At 41.8% G+C, this 14195-nt stretch overlaps 1 protein-coding gene across 3 annotated transcripts in view; it reads left to right on the top strand.

Moving 5' to 3' along the window:
* The first annotated feature begins 2769 nt into the window (after positions 1 to 2769).
* The window catches only part of SLC40A1 (solute carrier family 40 member 1), a 267848-nt gene continuing 256422 nt past the window's right edge, over positions 2770 to 14195 (top strand). The window contains exons 1-2 of one of the 3 annotated variants that reach the window (XM_040439740.1): positions 2770 to 3099; positions 3197 to 3264. In XM_040439740.1, coding sequence (XP_040295674.1) covers positions 3060 to 3099; positions 3197 to 3264 — 108 coding nt within the window. In that variant the 5' untranslated portion in view covers positions 2770 to 3059. The remainder of the gene's footprint in view (positions 3100 to 3196; positions 3265 to 14195) is intronic. The other 2 variants (XM_040439738.1, XM_040439739.1) reach the window with 2 other exon arrangements.

The following is a 14195-nucleotide window of genomic DNA, read 5'->3' as shown; positions in this document are numbered from 1 at the left end:
CTTACACGTTTTGGAAGCGTGGAAACAGTGGTTGCACCCATACAATTGTGGGGTGAGCCATTTTTCCAGGCTTAGCCTGACGAATTCTTTTTGTGGTAGGTTCGCCACGATTTTTAATATATACCTAATAAAGTTTCCTTTAAGCGTCTATTCAGGCAGTCAAACACACTTATTGGGGTCTTATTAACATTCAGGGTCTGATCTGAGGTCTGATTGAGGGCATTATTAAAATTGGGGGTCTGATTAGGGCTGTGAGCTGAGGTCTGATTAACATTGGGGGTCTAATTGGTGGTCTAATTAAAAATATTTTTTTCTTATTGTCCTCTAAAACCTAGGTGCGTCTTGTAGGGCGAAAAATACAGTAGTTTTTTAACGTTTTATCACTTTTACACAAAGCTTTTTTGTAAAGAAAAATCATGTTTTTCCATCGTCATTTTCTGAAAGCTATAATTTTTTTCTTTTTCTGGCAATGGCTCATTTTTATGGAATGAGGTGACGGCTTGATTGGAACCTTTTTAGGGTACATACATCTTTTTGATCGCTCAATATTATACATTTTATCAGGTGTGGTGACCAAAAAATGACTGCTCTGGCACGGTTTATATTAATTTTTTTTTACAGCGTTCACCTGATGGTGTAGATCATGTGATATTTTTATAGTGTATTTTATTCATTACAGATGTGGTGATACCTAATATGGATATATTTACTTTTGTTAAGTTTTAGACAGTAAAGGCAAAAAGGAAAAATCTTGTTTTTGTGTCACCATTTTCTGAAAGCCATATTTTTTTAAACTTTTCTGGCGATGGTTTTATGTGGGACTTATTTTTTGCGGGATGAGAGGACTTTATTATTGGTACTATTTTGGGGTACATATGACTTTTTCTGTCGCCTGGTATTACACTTTTTGTGAGGCAAGGTGACGAAAGAATGGCTTGGCACAGTTTTTATTTAACATTTACATTGTTCACCTAACGGGTGTGGATCATGTGATATTTTTATAGAGCCAGTCATTACGGATGTAATATGTGATAACTAATATGTCTATTTTTCTTCCCTTTTTTCCCATTTTTCATGACTTGATCATGGCAAAGAGATTTTTTTTTTTTTAGCTTTTTATTTTTGTCCCACTATGGGACTTTAACTACTGGGGGTCTAATCCCCTCTAAAATGCTTTACAATACATTCTAATGCATTGCCTGTCAGCATTACACTGAGAGAGTGCCTATGAGACCCAGCCTGGGTCACGGGTGGTCGGAGAGGGGACGGTTGACCTCGGCATATAAGGGGTTAATACGCTGGCATCTGTGTTTTCACCGATAGTATTGGATTACAATGAGGCATTGGTGTACATTTTGGCCAAAGCGTAATAAGCCACTCACCACGTCAAGGTCGCCTCTATGAGTGGTCCCTAACACTAGTTCCTAACTGTTTATGGGCCATGACAGCCACACAAAGTCCAGGGAGCACAGGTACAGCATGAACGCCAGGCACACTCTGCTTTTAACCCCGTCCGTTGCCGTTACAGCTTTCATCGGATCCAGGGATGCAAGTACCAACATGCATGCTGAGCCCACTATATACTTCTCCTGGAGCCAAATGGCTACTGTTAGGCCCTGTAGAAGTAGACTCAGTTTTATACTGACTTTAAAACCAGCCTCCAGGGCAGACCAACTGGTCAGGTGTGCATGACTGCATGGAGATCGCCACGCCTCCAATATATACTACAAAGAAAAAATGTGGGGGACTCAGTCAGCACAACCCTATATGCAGGTGCACATCGCTATGGCGAAATACATATTCAAAGAAAAAAACACAAATGCAATAGCACTCTGCAACCAGCATTCTGCCCTGCCTCCATGCTGGATGTTGAGTGCTGGTTGCAGAGTGCTATTGCATTTGTGTTTTTTTTCGTTCATGCTGTACCTGCGCTCCCTGGACTTTGTGTGGCTGTCATGGCCCATAAACAGGTAGGAACTAGTGTTAGGGACCACTCATAGAGGCGACCTTGACGCGGTGAGTGGCTTATTACGCTTTGGCCAAAATGTACACCAATGCCTCATTCAACATCCAGCATGGAGGCAGGGCGGAGTGCTGGTTGCAGAGTGCGATTGCATTTGTGTTTTTTTCTTTGAATAAGTATTGGATTACAGCTGGGGCTCCGCTGTCAGTAATAGCAGGACCACGTCCCTGTTACGCTGTAGATGTATGGCACTGGTTGAGAAAGGGTTAATGTAAACCACATTTCTCATGGCATGCTCCTGCTGTTGTCCCTTTTTACATTTTATCAGACTTGGGAGGTATGTGGTTACTATGGAAGCAGCCAAGCAGGGCTTCCAGGCCTGCCAATGTAAAGGTCCTACTAAAGGGGTTTTACTAGACTAAGATATTGATGGTCCCATCCATTGGATAGGTCATCAATATCAGATCAGCGGGGGTTTGACAACCGCTTTTTGCCCACAGCACCAGACCACAGATGTACAATGTGTAGAGACTGTTCTCCAGTATGGCGTTTAGAAGGTACCACTGAACCATATTTCATACAGATGACAGCAGAGTATCTGAGTAGGACACTACTAGGTGACATCCCATACTGAGTACAGCCAGACTTGGGCGAACAGCTGTCTGTCTACACAAGGAAGAAGGCAGGACAGCCCGTGGACCCTGGAGTCACATGACGACTTCCGAGCTTTGCACACTCTCCCGGTCGTCGTGCAGTCTAGGGGCGGGGCAGAGCAGATTGCTGCCAGCTGGTTGGCTGCGACTCTTCGCCGTGTGCAAGCAGTGCTGGGCCGATTCTATAAAAGAGGGAGAAGAGAGCCGTAAACACCACAGGGAGATCGGATTCTAGGGCTGTGGAAGGGGATCGGGGGCTTGCAGCTGTCTGCATCCCCTTCTTATCTTTTCAGGCTTTTATATAAGGCCATTGCTTTCCAACTTCAGCTACAGTGATAGCTAAGTTTGGAAAGAAAGAGAAAGGGAAGTCGGTTGTTGTGTCCATTATAGTCAACATTTAGTAACGTCAAACCTGATCGATCATATCGCTATATGAGATCATCATGACAAAAGCAAAGGATACAAAGTCTGCAGGATGTTGTGGTGGGTGCACCTCATTCATGGGACCTGCTCGGTTATTTGTAGTTAGGAATTGCTGTACTGACCTACTGATCTTTAATGGGAGATTCTTCTCTTGTAGGATCCTGTGTCAGCTATTTTACCTCTGCAAAATTTCTCATGTATGTTGGACACGCTCTTTCTACGTGGGTAAGTAGAAATTCAGATGCATTTATGTGGAAACTTTCAGTATATTATATATAGTAACTTTATTCCTCTTTGCTTTGATCTGCACAATATATTCAATCTATTCTTGCTGCTCATGCAATTCTTTTCCTCGTTCTGTTTAAGGAATGAGGTATAGGTGAATACTGCCTAGCTTCCTCTATCATCTGGTCTTTTCATTTACCCACCCTTTTTCTCCAGGCATTTTTTCATATTTCTTTTTAATGCAGCAGCCATATGTTTCATTTACATGTATAATACGAAATGCATACTTTGTTGTCATTTCCCCCCCCCCCCCACAAATTCGTTAAATATGGTATTTAATATCCAACATTTTTCCCCCACAAGACTGTAACTGCCGTTTTATTTTTATTTGTTTAATGTATAGGGGCAGTGATACTGACCATTTTTGTAATATACTTTAATTACTGAAATTGTACATTTCTATTAGAAAAATAGCTGTAAAGTGGCCCATTTTGAGCCTTAGCAACGCTCTTCTGTCTTCTGTTTACATAACAGTTAGGGCTCATGCACACGACAGTATTTTGCGTTCAGTATACTGGACGTTTTTTGAGTTCAGTATGCGGAACATATACTGAACCATTCATTTCAATGGTTCAGCAAAAAATACTGAAGTGTCTCCGTGTGCATTCCGTTTCAGTATTTCCGTACCGTGAAAAGATAGAACATGTCCTATTCTTCAAAGAAAAAATGTGGGGGATTCAGTCAGCACAACCCTATATGCAGGTGCACATCGCTATGGCGAAATACATATACAAAGAAAAACACAAATGCAATAGCACTCTGCAACCAGCACTCCGCCCTGCCTCCATGCTGGATGTTGAATGAGGCATTGGTGTACATTTTGGCCAAAGTGTAATAAGCTACTCACCACGACGTGGTGAGTGGCTTATTACGCTTTGGCCAAAATGTACACCAATGCCTCATTCAACATCCAGCATGGAGGCAGGGCGGGGTGCTGGTTAGAGTGCTATTGCATGTCCTATTCTTTTCCGCAAATCATGGTGCTTGGCTCCATTCAAGTCAATGGGTTCGCAAAAAAACTGAACACATACGGAAATGCATCTGTATGTCTTCCGTATCCGTTCCGTTTTTGCTGAACCATCTATTGAAAATGTTATGCCCAGCCCAATTTTTTCTATGTAATTACTGTATACGGAAAAACGGAACGGAAAAGAAACGGAAACCAAAAATGGAACAACGGATCCGTAAAAAACAGACCGCAAAACACTGAAAAAGCCATACTATCGTGTGCATGAGCCCTTAGTGTTGAGCAAGTCTCCACAGTTATGTAAACAGAAGACAGAAGAGCGTTGCTAAGGCTCAAAATGGGCCACTTTACAGCTATTTTTCTAATAGTAATGTACAATTTCAGTAATTAAAGTATATTACAAAAATGGTCAGCATCACTGCCCCTATACATTACACAAATAAAAATAGAATGGCAGTTACACTTTAAGAAGGTAAAAGGATCATTCACCTTTTTGTCAAGTGTGCTGATATTAAATATAATGCACAATCTACTAGGTTTATTAATTATGCACTAGTCACATCTGTATAAAACCCACAACTGTGTAAATAGTGCAGCCACTAGCAAACCGTGCCCTGTAGAGTATATGGTCACTTGACTCAAGTCACTGCATCTCCTGTTGTACACTCATGCACAAATGCACGTATTGCATAAGAGTCCATAAAAATATGCCAGCGAAGTAGAAGTAACAATGTTATGTGACCATATGTACGAATAGGAGTCAAGACACAAAGGGCCAGATTGATTATTACACTTACATCTTACTCCACTTTTACATATGTCCACTTTTGGCCAAGTCATATATATTAATGGTCCTTTAATACTGTGATAAATGTGGTTTGACCGTAGCAGTTTATCCTTCAGTAAGCGGCTTTACAAAAGTCGCACATCTTTACGAAAAAGTTACATGGTCTATTAAAAAGTCGCATAAGATAAGAATGGTCCTCACTGGAGTGAAATTGCGCAATTTTTTGCAACTTTTTAAAATTGTCCCAATCGTAAATCTGTCTAGAGATTTGTTTTCATAAGAAAACACACCCACTTTCAGAAAACTGGCGAGCATAGCGCACAGCCAATAAAAGTCGCAAATTTTTGCGCAGTTTTAGCGATTGCGCAAAAATTTGCAACTTTTTTACTCCATTATTTTGACTTGAGCTAATGATAAATCTGTCCCAAAGAGTGTTTAAATGTTAGGCTAGTTTCACACTAGCGGCAAGGGACTCCGGCAGGCTGTTCTGCGGGTGGACAGCCTGTTGGATCCGTGCTGCCACTAGTGCATGCGTGCCCCCAGACTACTGCTCCGGCCCCATTGACTATAATGGGGGCAGAGCGAAGTTCCGGTTGCAGCACGGCAACGCATGCAGAGAGGCGGCTGGAATAAAAGTACGACATGTCGTACTTTTATTCGAGCGGTCTCTCGACGTGTGCTGCCGCTCGAACTCCGCCCCACCCCCATTATAGTAAATGGGGCCGGAGCGGTAGTCCGGGGGCACACGTGCACTAGCGGCAGCACAGATCCGACAGGCTGTTCCCCCCCCGGAACAGCCTGCCGGAGTCCCTTGCCGCTAGTGTGAAAGTACCCTTAAAATGTTAGTGTTTATCAGCACTTTTATCCCAAAAAATGTCCTGTGGATCAACTTGCAGGATAACAGGCTGAACTGTGTGGACTGATGTCTTTTTTCAGGCTTATAAACTAACCAATTACGCTTCAACAAATCGACCTTCGGATCATAGCTCAGACGTTAACCCGTTCAAATACTTTGATTTTAATGCTGTTTCTGTACATCATTAAAATGTATTGGCTCTATGGAGACAAACTTTGTCTCGCCCAAAGGCGTGCAAGACTTCGGTGAATTACTACTATATTCATATCTGGGTATTAACTCCTTAAGGACTTAGGACGTACCGGTACGCCATGTTTGCCGAGTCCTTAAGGACCCAGGGCGTACCGGTACGTCCTAAGTTTAAAATTACATTCAGCGGGCATCCTGTCACAACTCGGGGGGGGGGTCATGTGATCCCCCCCCCCCCCGCATCAGCGATCGCCGCAAACCGCAGGTGAATTCAGACCTGCGGTTTGCGGTTTTACCTTATCCGGCGGGCGGCGGTGCCATCGGGTCCCCATGCGGCTGTAGGGGGGACCCGATGGCATGGAAGGCAGCGTGATGCCTTCCTTAGGCATCTGCGCTGCCTTCCGGTGACGAGCCTGTGAGATCCAGCCCCCTGGATCTCACAGGCCGGAAGCTGTATGAGTAATACACACTGTATTACTCATACAGCCAATGCATTCCAATACAGAAGTATTGGAATGCATTGTAAAAGGGATTAGACCCCCAAAAGTTGAAGTCCCAAAGTGGGACAAAAAATAAAGTGAAAAAAAAAGTTGAAAAAATAGTTTCCCCCCAAAAAATTTAGTTTCAAGTAAAAATAAACAAAAACGTCATTTTCCCCAAATAAAGTAAAAAAAAATAGGTAAAAAAATAGAAAGAAAAATAAAAATAAAAAAAATAAATATATATATATATATATATATATATATATATATATATATATAAATATTAGGTATCACCGCGTCCCTATCGACCGGCTCTATAAAAATATCACATGACCTAACCCCTGAGATGAACACCGTAAATGTTTTTTAATAAAAACTGCTAAATAAACCATTTTTTGTCACCTTACATCACAAAAAGTGTAATAGCAAGCGATCAAAAAGTCATATACATCCCAAAATAGTGCCAGTCAAACCGCCATCTCATCTCGCTAAAAAATGAGACCCTACCCAAGGTAATCGCCCAAAAACTGAAAAAATTATGGCTCTCAGACTATGGAAACACTAAAAACATGTTTGTTTTTTTTTGCTTCAAAAATGAAATCATTGTGTAAAACTTACATAAATAGAAAAAAAGTATACATATTAGGTATCGCCGCATCCGTGACAACCTGGTCCATAAAAATATCACATGATCTAACCTGTCGGATAAATGTTGTAAATAACAAAAAATAAAAACTGTGCCAAAACAGCTATTTCTTGTTACCTTGCCTCACAAAAAGTGTAATAGAGCAACCAAAAATCATATGTACCCTAAACTAGTACCAACAATACTGCCACTCTATCCCGTAGTTTCTAAAATGGGGTCACTTTTTTGGAGTTTCTACTCTAGGGTTGCATCGGGGGGCTTCAAATGGGACATGGTGTAAAAAAAAAAAACAGTCCAGCAAAACCTTCCTTCCAAAAACCGTATGGCATCCTTCTGCGCCTGCCATGTGCCCGTACAGCGGTTTACCACCACATATGGGGTGTTTCTGTAAACTACAGAATCAGGGCCATAAATATTGAGTTTGGTTTGGCTGTTAACCCTTGCTTTGTAACTGGAAAAAAATGTAAATGGAAAATCTGCCAAAAAAGTGAAATTTGGAAATTGTATCTCTATTTTCCATTAATTCTTGTGGAACAACTAAAGGGTTAACAAAGTTTGTAAAATCAGTTTTGAATACCTTGGGGGGGGGGGTAGTTTATAGAATGGGGTCATTTTTGGGTGGTTTCCATTATGTAAGCCTCGCAAAGTGACTTCAGACCTGAACTGGTCCCTAAAAATTGGGTTTTTGAAAATTTCTGAAAAATTTCAAGATTTGCTTCTAAACTTCTAAGCCTTGTAACATCCCCAAAAAATAAAATATCATTCCCAAAATGATCCAAACATGAAGTAGACATATGGAGAATGTAAAGTAATAAATGTTTTTGGAGGTATTACTATGTATTATAGAAGTAGAGAAATTGAAACTTGGAAATTTGCAATTTTTTATCAAATTTTTGGTAAATTTGGTATTTTTTTTATAAAAAAAAAAAAAATATTTTGACTTCATTTTACCAGTGTCATGAAATACAATATGTGACGAAAAAACATTCTCAGAATGGCCTGGATAAGTCAAAGCGTTTTAAAGTTATCAGCACTTAAAGTGACACTGGTCAGATTTGCAAAAATGACCAAGTCCTTAAAGAGGACCTTTCACCTATTATGACACTGTGAACTAACTATACAGACATGGAGAGCGGCGCCCGGGGATCTCACTGCACTTACTATTATCCCTGGGCGCCGCTCCGTTCTCCCGCTATGCCCTCCGGTATCTCCGCTCACTAAGTTATAGTAGGCAGAGATTTCAGTCCCTAAGTTATGGTAGGCGGAGTCTGCCCTTGTTCTGCTCTAGCGCTGGCCAATCGCAGCGCAGAGCTCACAGCCTGGGAGGTTATTTTCTCCCAGGCTGTGAGCTCTGCAATGCGATTGGCCAGCGCTACAGCAGAACAAGGGCAGACTCCGCCTACCATAACTTTGTGACTGGAGATACCGGAGGGCATAGCGGGAGAACGGAGCGGCGCCCAGGGATAATAGTAAGTGCAGTGAGATCCCCGGGCGCCGCTCTCTATGTCTGTATAGTTAGTTCAAAGTGTCATAATAGGTGAAAGGTCCTCTTTAAGGTGAAATAGGGCTTAAGGGGTTAAAAAAATATTTTAAAAACCAATGTGAACTTGGCTTTGGTACCGAGGTACTAGTTAGTACCAAAGCCCAGTTCATATTGCTATTTTCTGGCTGGGAACAGTCTGCCGGGTCTCTCTGGATCTAGCCTTACCATAAGACACTGCGTTTCTTGTCTGTTCCTATTAAACTGTAATGGGGACCAGCGGAGATCTGGCTGCAAACTTGCTGAGATTCGCCCGGGTCACCGCTAGTCCCCATTATAGTTTATTGGGACCGGATGTGAACACAGAGAAATGCCAGATCCAGAGAAATCTGGCAGGCTGTTCGCTGATGGATAAGCCTGCTGGTTCTCACAACCATAGTGTGAAAGTAGCCTTAACAGCACATTTCTAATCCTACACATTTTTCCTAACTTCAAGCATGAAACTTTTATAGAGCACTACCCTGTGGATTGTAAAGCATTAAATGGTCTACCCGAATACATAGTGTATGAGCTTTTAACCCCTTCCCGGGGATTCGGTTTCGTTACCATAAAAAAGTATTGCGATACTCGATACCATTCGATTCCACGCAAAAAAAATAAAAAACCTCAAAAAAAAAGCTGCGTGCATTCCGCATTTTATGGAACGTTCGGCCCATAATCGAGCAGTTCTATCCAATTTTTTTGGGGGAAAGAAAATGCCACGGTTTTTCTTTTACAGATTTTTTAAATATTTTAATAGTTTGGACATTTCAGACGTTCCGATATGTAATATGTTTATTTATTGGTTATATATTTTATATGTAAAATTGGGAAAGGGGGTGATTTATAATTAAAGGGAATCTGTCACCTGCTTTTACCATTTTAAGCTGGCACCATCGCTATGTTCACTAAAGTACCTTATTTCCAGCAGTCTTCTTTTTACTTTATTTCGTTTTGTCCTTTTGATATAAAAGTGCTTTTTATGTTATGCTAATGAGTCTCCAAGGTGCCCAGAGGGGCGTTTTTTTCCCCCTCTCCGGTGCCCAGTGACGCCCCCCTGCAGTGCCCAAGAACGCCTCCTGATCCTCAAATAACCTCCCACAGCCCGGCAAACGGTTCCGCCCCCTCCCCACGTCATAGTCTACCTTATAGAAATACCCCGTCCTTCTTGTCGGCGGCCAGAAAGCTCGCGCAGGCGCAGTACCGCCTGCGCAATCATCAACCTCCTTAGGGCAACATCGCTCAGGTTACATCACTGGGCTCGGCGCATGCCCAGTGAGACTTTTGAGGCTGTTGCCCTCAGGAGCTTGATGATCGCGCAGTCGCAGGAGGTACTGCGCCTGCGCGAGTTTTCTGGCCGCCGACAGGAAGAAGGACGGGGCATTTCTATAAGGTAGACGATGACGTGGGGAGGGGGCGGAACCGTTTGCCGGGCTGTGGGAGGTTATTTGAGGATCAGGAGGCGTTCTTGGGCACTGTATGGGGGCGTCACTGGGCACCGGAGAGGGAAAAAAACGCCCCTCTGGGCACCTTGGAGCCTCATTAGCATAACACAAAAAGCACTTTTATATCAAAAGGACAAAACGAAATAAAGTAAAAAGAAGACTGCTGGAAATAAGGTACTTTAGTGAACTTAGCGATGGTGCCAGCTTAAAATGGTAAAAGCAGGTGACAGATTCCCAATTTTACATATATTTAATATTTAACACCCTTTAATATTTAGGTGTGTGTTTTTTTTTTTTTTAACCTTTTTATTTAATAACTATTTCCCCCCTTAGGGGCTAGATCCTGGACTCTTAATCCCTTGTCTATTCACCCTAATAGAGCTCTATTATGGTGAATAGGATCTTACACTCTCCCTACTGCCCTGTGCATAGTGCACACAGCAGCAGGGAGCTGACTATGGCAGCCAGGGCTTCAGTAGCATCCTGGCTGCCATGGTAACCTATATGAGCCTCAGGATTACACTGCTGGGGCTCCGATCAGAAGCTGCCACTTTTTTATACTGGGGGAAGGCGGCACACTGCTCCACCAATGATTTTAATACTGGGGAAGGGGGAGGGCGCACTGCATCACCAATGTTTTTAATACCGGGGGATGGGGGGGCGCACTGGCCGCCTACAGGAAAGTGGTGTGAGAAGTTGTGGAAAGAGCGTTCTAATAAGGCCGAATGCACACGGCCGTGTTCCGCGGCCGAGAGCGGTCCGTGGTATGCCGGGCTGGATTCCTTTTCAGAGCAGGAGCGCACGGCGTCATTGGTTGCTATGACGCTGTGTGCTTCATGCCGCCGCTGCTGTACAGTAATACACTCGTATAGTGTATTACTGTAGTGCAGTGGCGGCATGAAGCGCACGGCGTCATAGCAACCAATGACGCCCCACTCTCGCTTCTCATGGTGTATCTACTTTGTTTTAATTACCCACAAGCGGCACAGGTAAGCCACAGACCACACTTGTATGACCATTACCAAATTTGACCAATATAGATAACAATTTAGACCAATGTCATGGAACCAGAGAAACTTGCTGCCTAGTGTTGAAATGCATTAATAAGAATGTCATGCATATTGAATATTCAATCAGACAATAGCAATGATTATAAGAAATAGAACCTGGATTGTGAAGACCTAAATGTTACCTTAACGATGTGATATCAGATTTATGCCATTGTATTTAGATTTTTTTTGTTCTGGACACTCCTTTTGAAGAACTAAGGTGTCAGTCTCATCACTATTGTTTTTTTTTGTTAGAATTTTTTTTTATTTTCATAACATACAAATAGGGCGTAACACCCAATATAATCATTATTAGACAAATAAAGGCATTAAGTTATAGCAAATATAATATAGGTACGCAGACCCAAATACACAAAAAAATAGAGAAACAAAAGAGAATTAGAACAAGTCTCCAAGAATATCACAATGTGAAAAATAAAATACAATATCTATAGATCACTCGCAATATCGAAGGATCAACAGGTGCGAAAAATATCATGCATCTTGCGTGAATTAGAATCTTACATATGACAGTCTGCCTGACCAAATTCTGTTTGTACTTTGTATGAGAAATTATACTGCAAAGACCAAAGAGGGTCTTGTTCACCAACCCACCTATCTCACTAGGTTTGTGTCTCTAATCTGTAGTCTGCCCAATCTTCCTTTCAGTTGTTCTAGTAAATACCATTCTGTTAAGGAAAATGGTTTCATTATGAATTGAATCTCGTTGTCTGACATGTGCTTGAGAATAAAATGTTTCCATTTTTTTTAACAATTTATGAGTGGATCGTTCTTTTGACTGAAAAGTTGACAAACGTTCTAGATGAAATAACTGTTTTAGTTGTGTAATGATAGTGCAAAATGTGGGGATTTCAGGTTGCAGCCATTGCTGTAGGATACAACGTTTAACAACCATGCAAATTGAGTGAAAAAGATCAGGAAGGCTTACCCCCATTGTTTTCTTCCCCTTTACAGTGAAAAAAGGAACAACATTGGGGTCAAACTCAATTTTCTCCCCCATGAGTCCTCCACCATATCACCCACCTCAGACCAGAGTTGTCTACTACTGGAACAAGTCCAAAGTTCATGAAAAAGGTCTGTATGACCTATGACATTTTGGACAGTGTTATACGGTCAGGTTTGAGCGGGTGAGAAGGTATATTGAAACCAAAGATGGCCCTATGGATAATTCTCAACTGAGTATCTCTCCATATCTCATCCATCCCTTATGCATCAATTGTGTAATGTTTACTAAACCCAACTGCTCTTCCCATTTTTGAAAATTTCCTTCTCTATCATTTAATAGTTCTTCGCAATCTGTAGTATAAGTGAGAGACTGAAGTTCTCCCTCCCCCCAGCTCCAATATTCTGTCCAAAATATTGTTTTATTTCTTTGTGAACCATAAGTAGATTTTAGTGTATGGCTGCCTTTACTTGGAATATTGTATAGTCTGAAAAGGGGTAAGAGAATTTATCTATCACTTCAGACTCCCTAAGCCATCTGGGCTCCACGGGATGTAGCAAGTGCTTCACCTTTACGATTCCCTTTAATGCCCATTCTTTAAAAATACTAATTGTATATGGCCTCATGCACACGACAGTATTTTTTCACGGTCTGCAAAACGGGGTTCCGTTGTTCCGTGATCCATTTCAGTTTTTGTTTCCGTGTGTCTTCCTTGATTTTTGGAGGATCACCAGACATGAAGGAAAGTGGAAAAAAAAATCTAAGTCAAGTTTGCCTTGCAAATGATAGGAAAAAAACTGACGCGGATGACAATCTTGTGTGCCTCCGTGTTTTTTCACGGACCCATTGACTTGAATGGGTCCGCGAACCGTTGTCCGTGAAAAAAATATTACAGGTCATTTTTTTTTTTTTGACGGACTGGAAACACTGATCACGGACGCGGATGACAAACGGTGCATTATCAGAGTTTTCAACGGGCCCATTGAAAGTCAATGGGTCCGCAGAAAATCACGGAAAACGGAACAACGGACACGAACACAACAATGGTCGTGTGCATGAGGCCTATCCTTGTGGAAACTCCGGGTTATTCCACAATGGAAGGTGCTTAGATATCCTATATGATAACCAAAACTTTTTCCTCAGAATTCTCCATGTAGCAATAGTATCCTTGATGAGGACAGAGTTTTTAATCCAGCGGGAATGCTAATCAATCTCTTGTGTAATAGGGCTACCAAGGACCAGGGAGCACAGAAACCAGCTTCGAAAGGCAAGGCAGAATAAAAGCCAGTGCCGTTAATCCAATCAGCAATGTGTCTTGCCATACAAGCCAGGTTCTAACCTCTTACATCTAGGAAAGCTATACCACACAATTCCTTAGGGGCCATTAGCTTACGCAAACTAATTCTTGGGCGCTTGCCGTGCCAAAGAAAGGTTGTGAAAGCTTTGTTTATCCTATTCATGTCAGTATGCTTCAAGAGAACAGGTATAGTTTGTAGGGGATATAATAGTTTAGACATTGACATCATTTTGAGGAGATGATTTCAGCCCATTAAGGAAGGTTGTCATTGTCGTAACTCATTAATGATCTTATTAAAGGGACATAGTTTAGCCTGTAAATGGATTCCAAGGTTTTACCTATCTTGATGCCTAGATATTTAATAAATGACTTTGCAACTGGTATATTCTCCATCATATTCTCTCTTCCTCCTGAACCAGCACTTTGCAAAAAGAGAATTTCACTTTTGGAATAGTTTATTTGTAATCCTGAGATTGAGCCAAAAGCAGAGAGCGTCTGCATTATTCTGGCTAAATCAGCAATAGGATCCGCCATGAATAAGACAATATCGTCCGCAAATAAGGCCAGGCGCATATTGTGAGGGCCCAATGACAAGCCTTCATATATTGCGGATGAGTCTAAACATCTAGCCAGTGGCTCAATCGCTAGATCAAAAAAGAAGTGGAGACAA

Source organism: Bufo bufo, chromosome 7 (genome assembly GCF_905171765.1).
Source record: "Bufo bufo chromosome 7, aBufBuf1.1, whole genome shotgun sequence".
Lineage (NCBI taxonomy): Eukaryota > Metazoa > Chordata > Amphibia > Anura > Bufonidae > Bufo > Bufo bufo.
The sequence above is the reverse complement of the archived record's forward strand: the minus strand, read 5'-3'. Positions and strand labels throughout refer to the sequence as shown.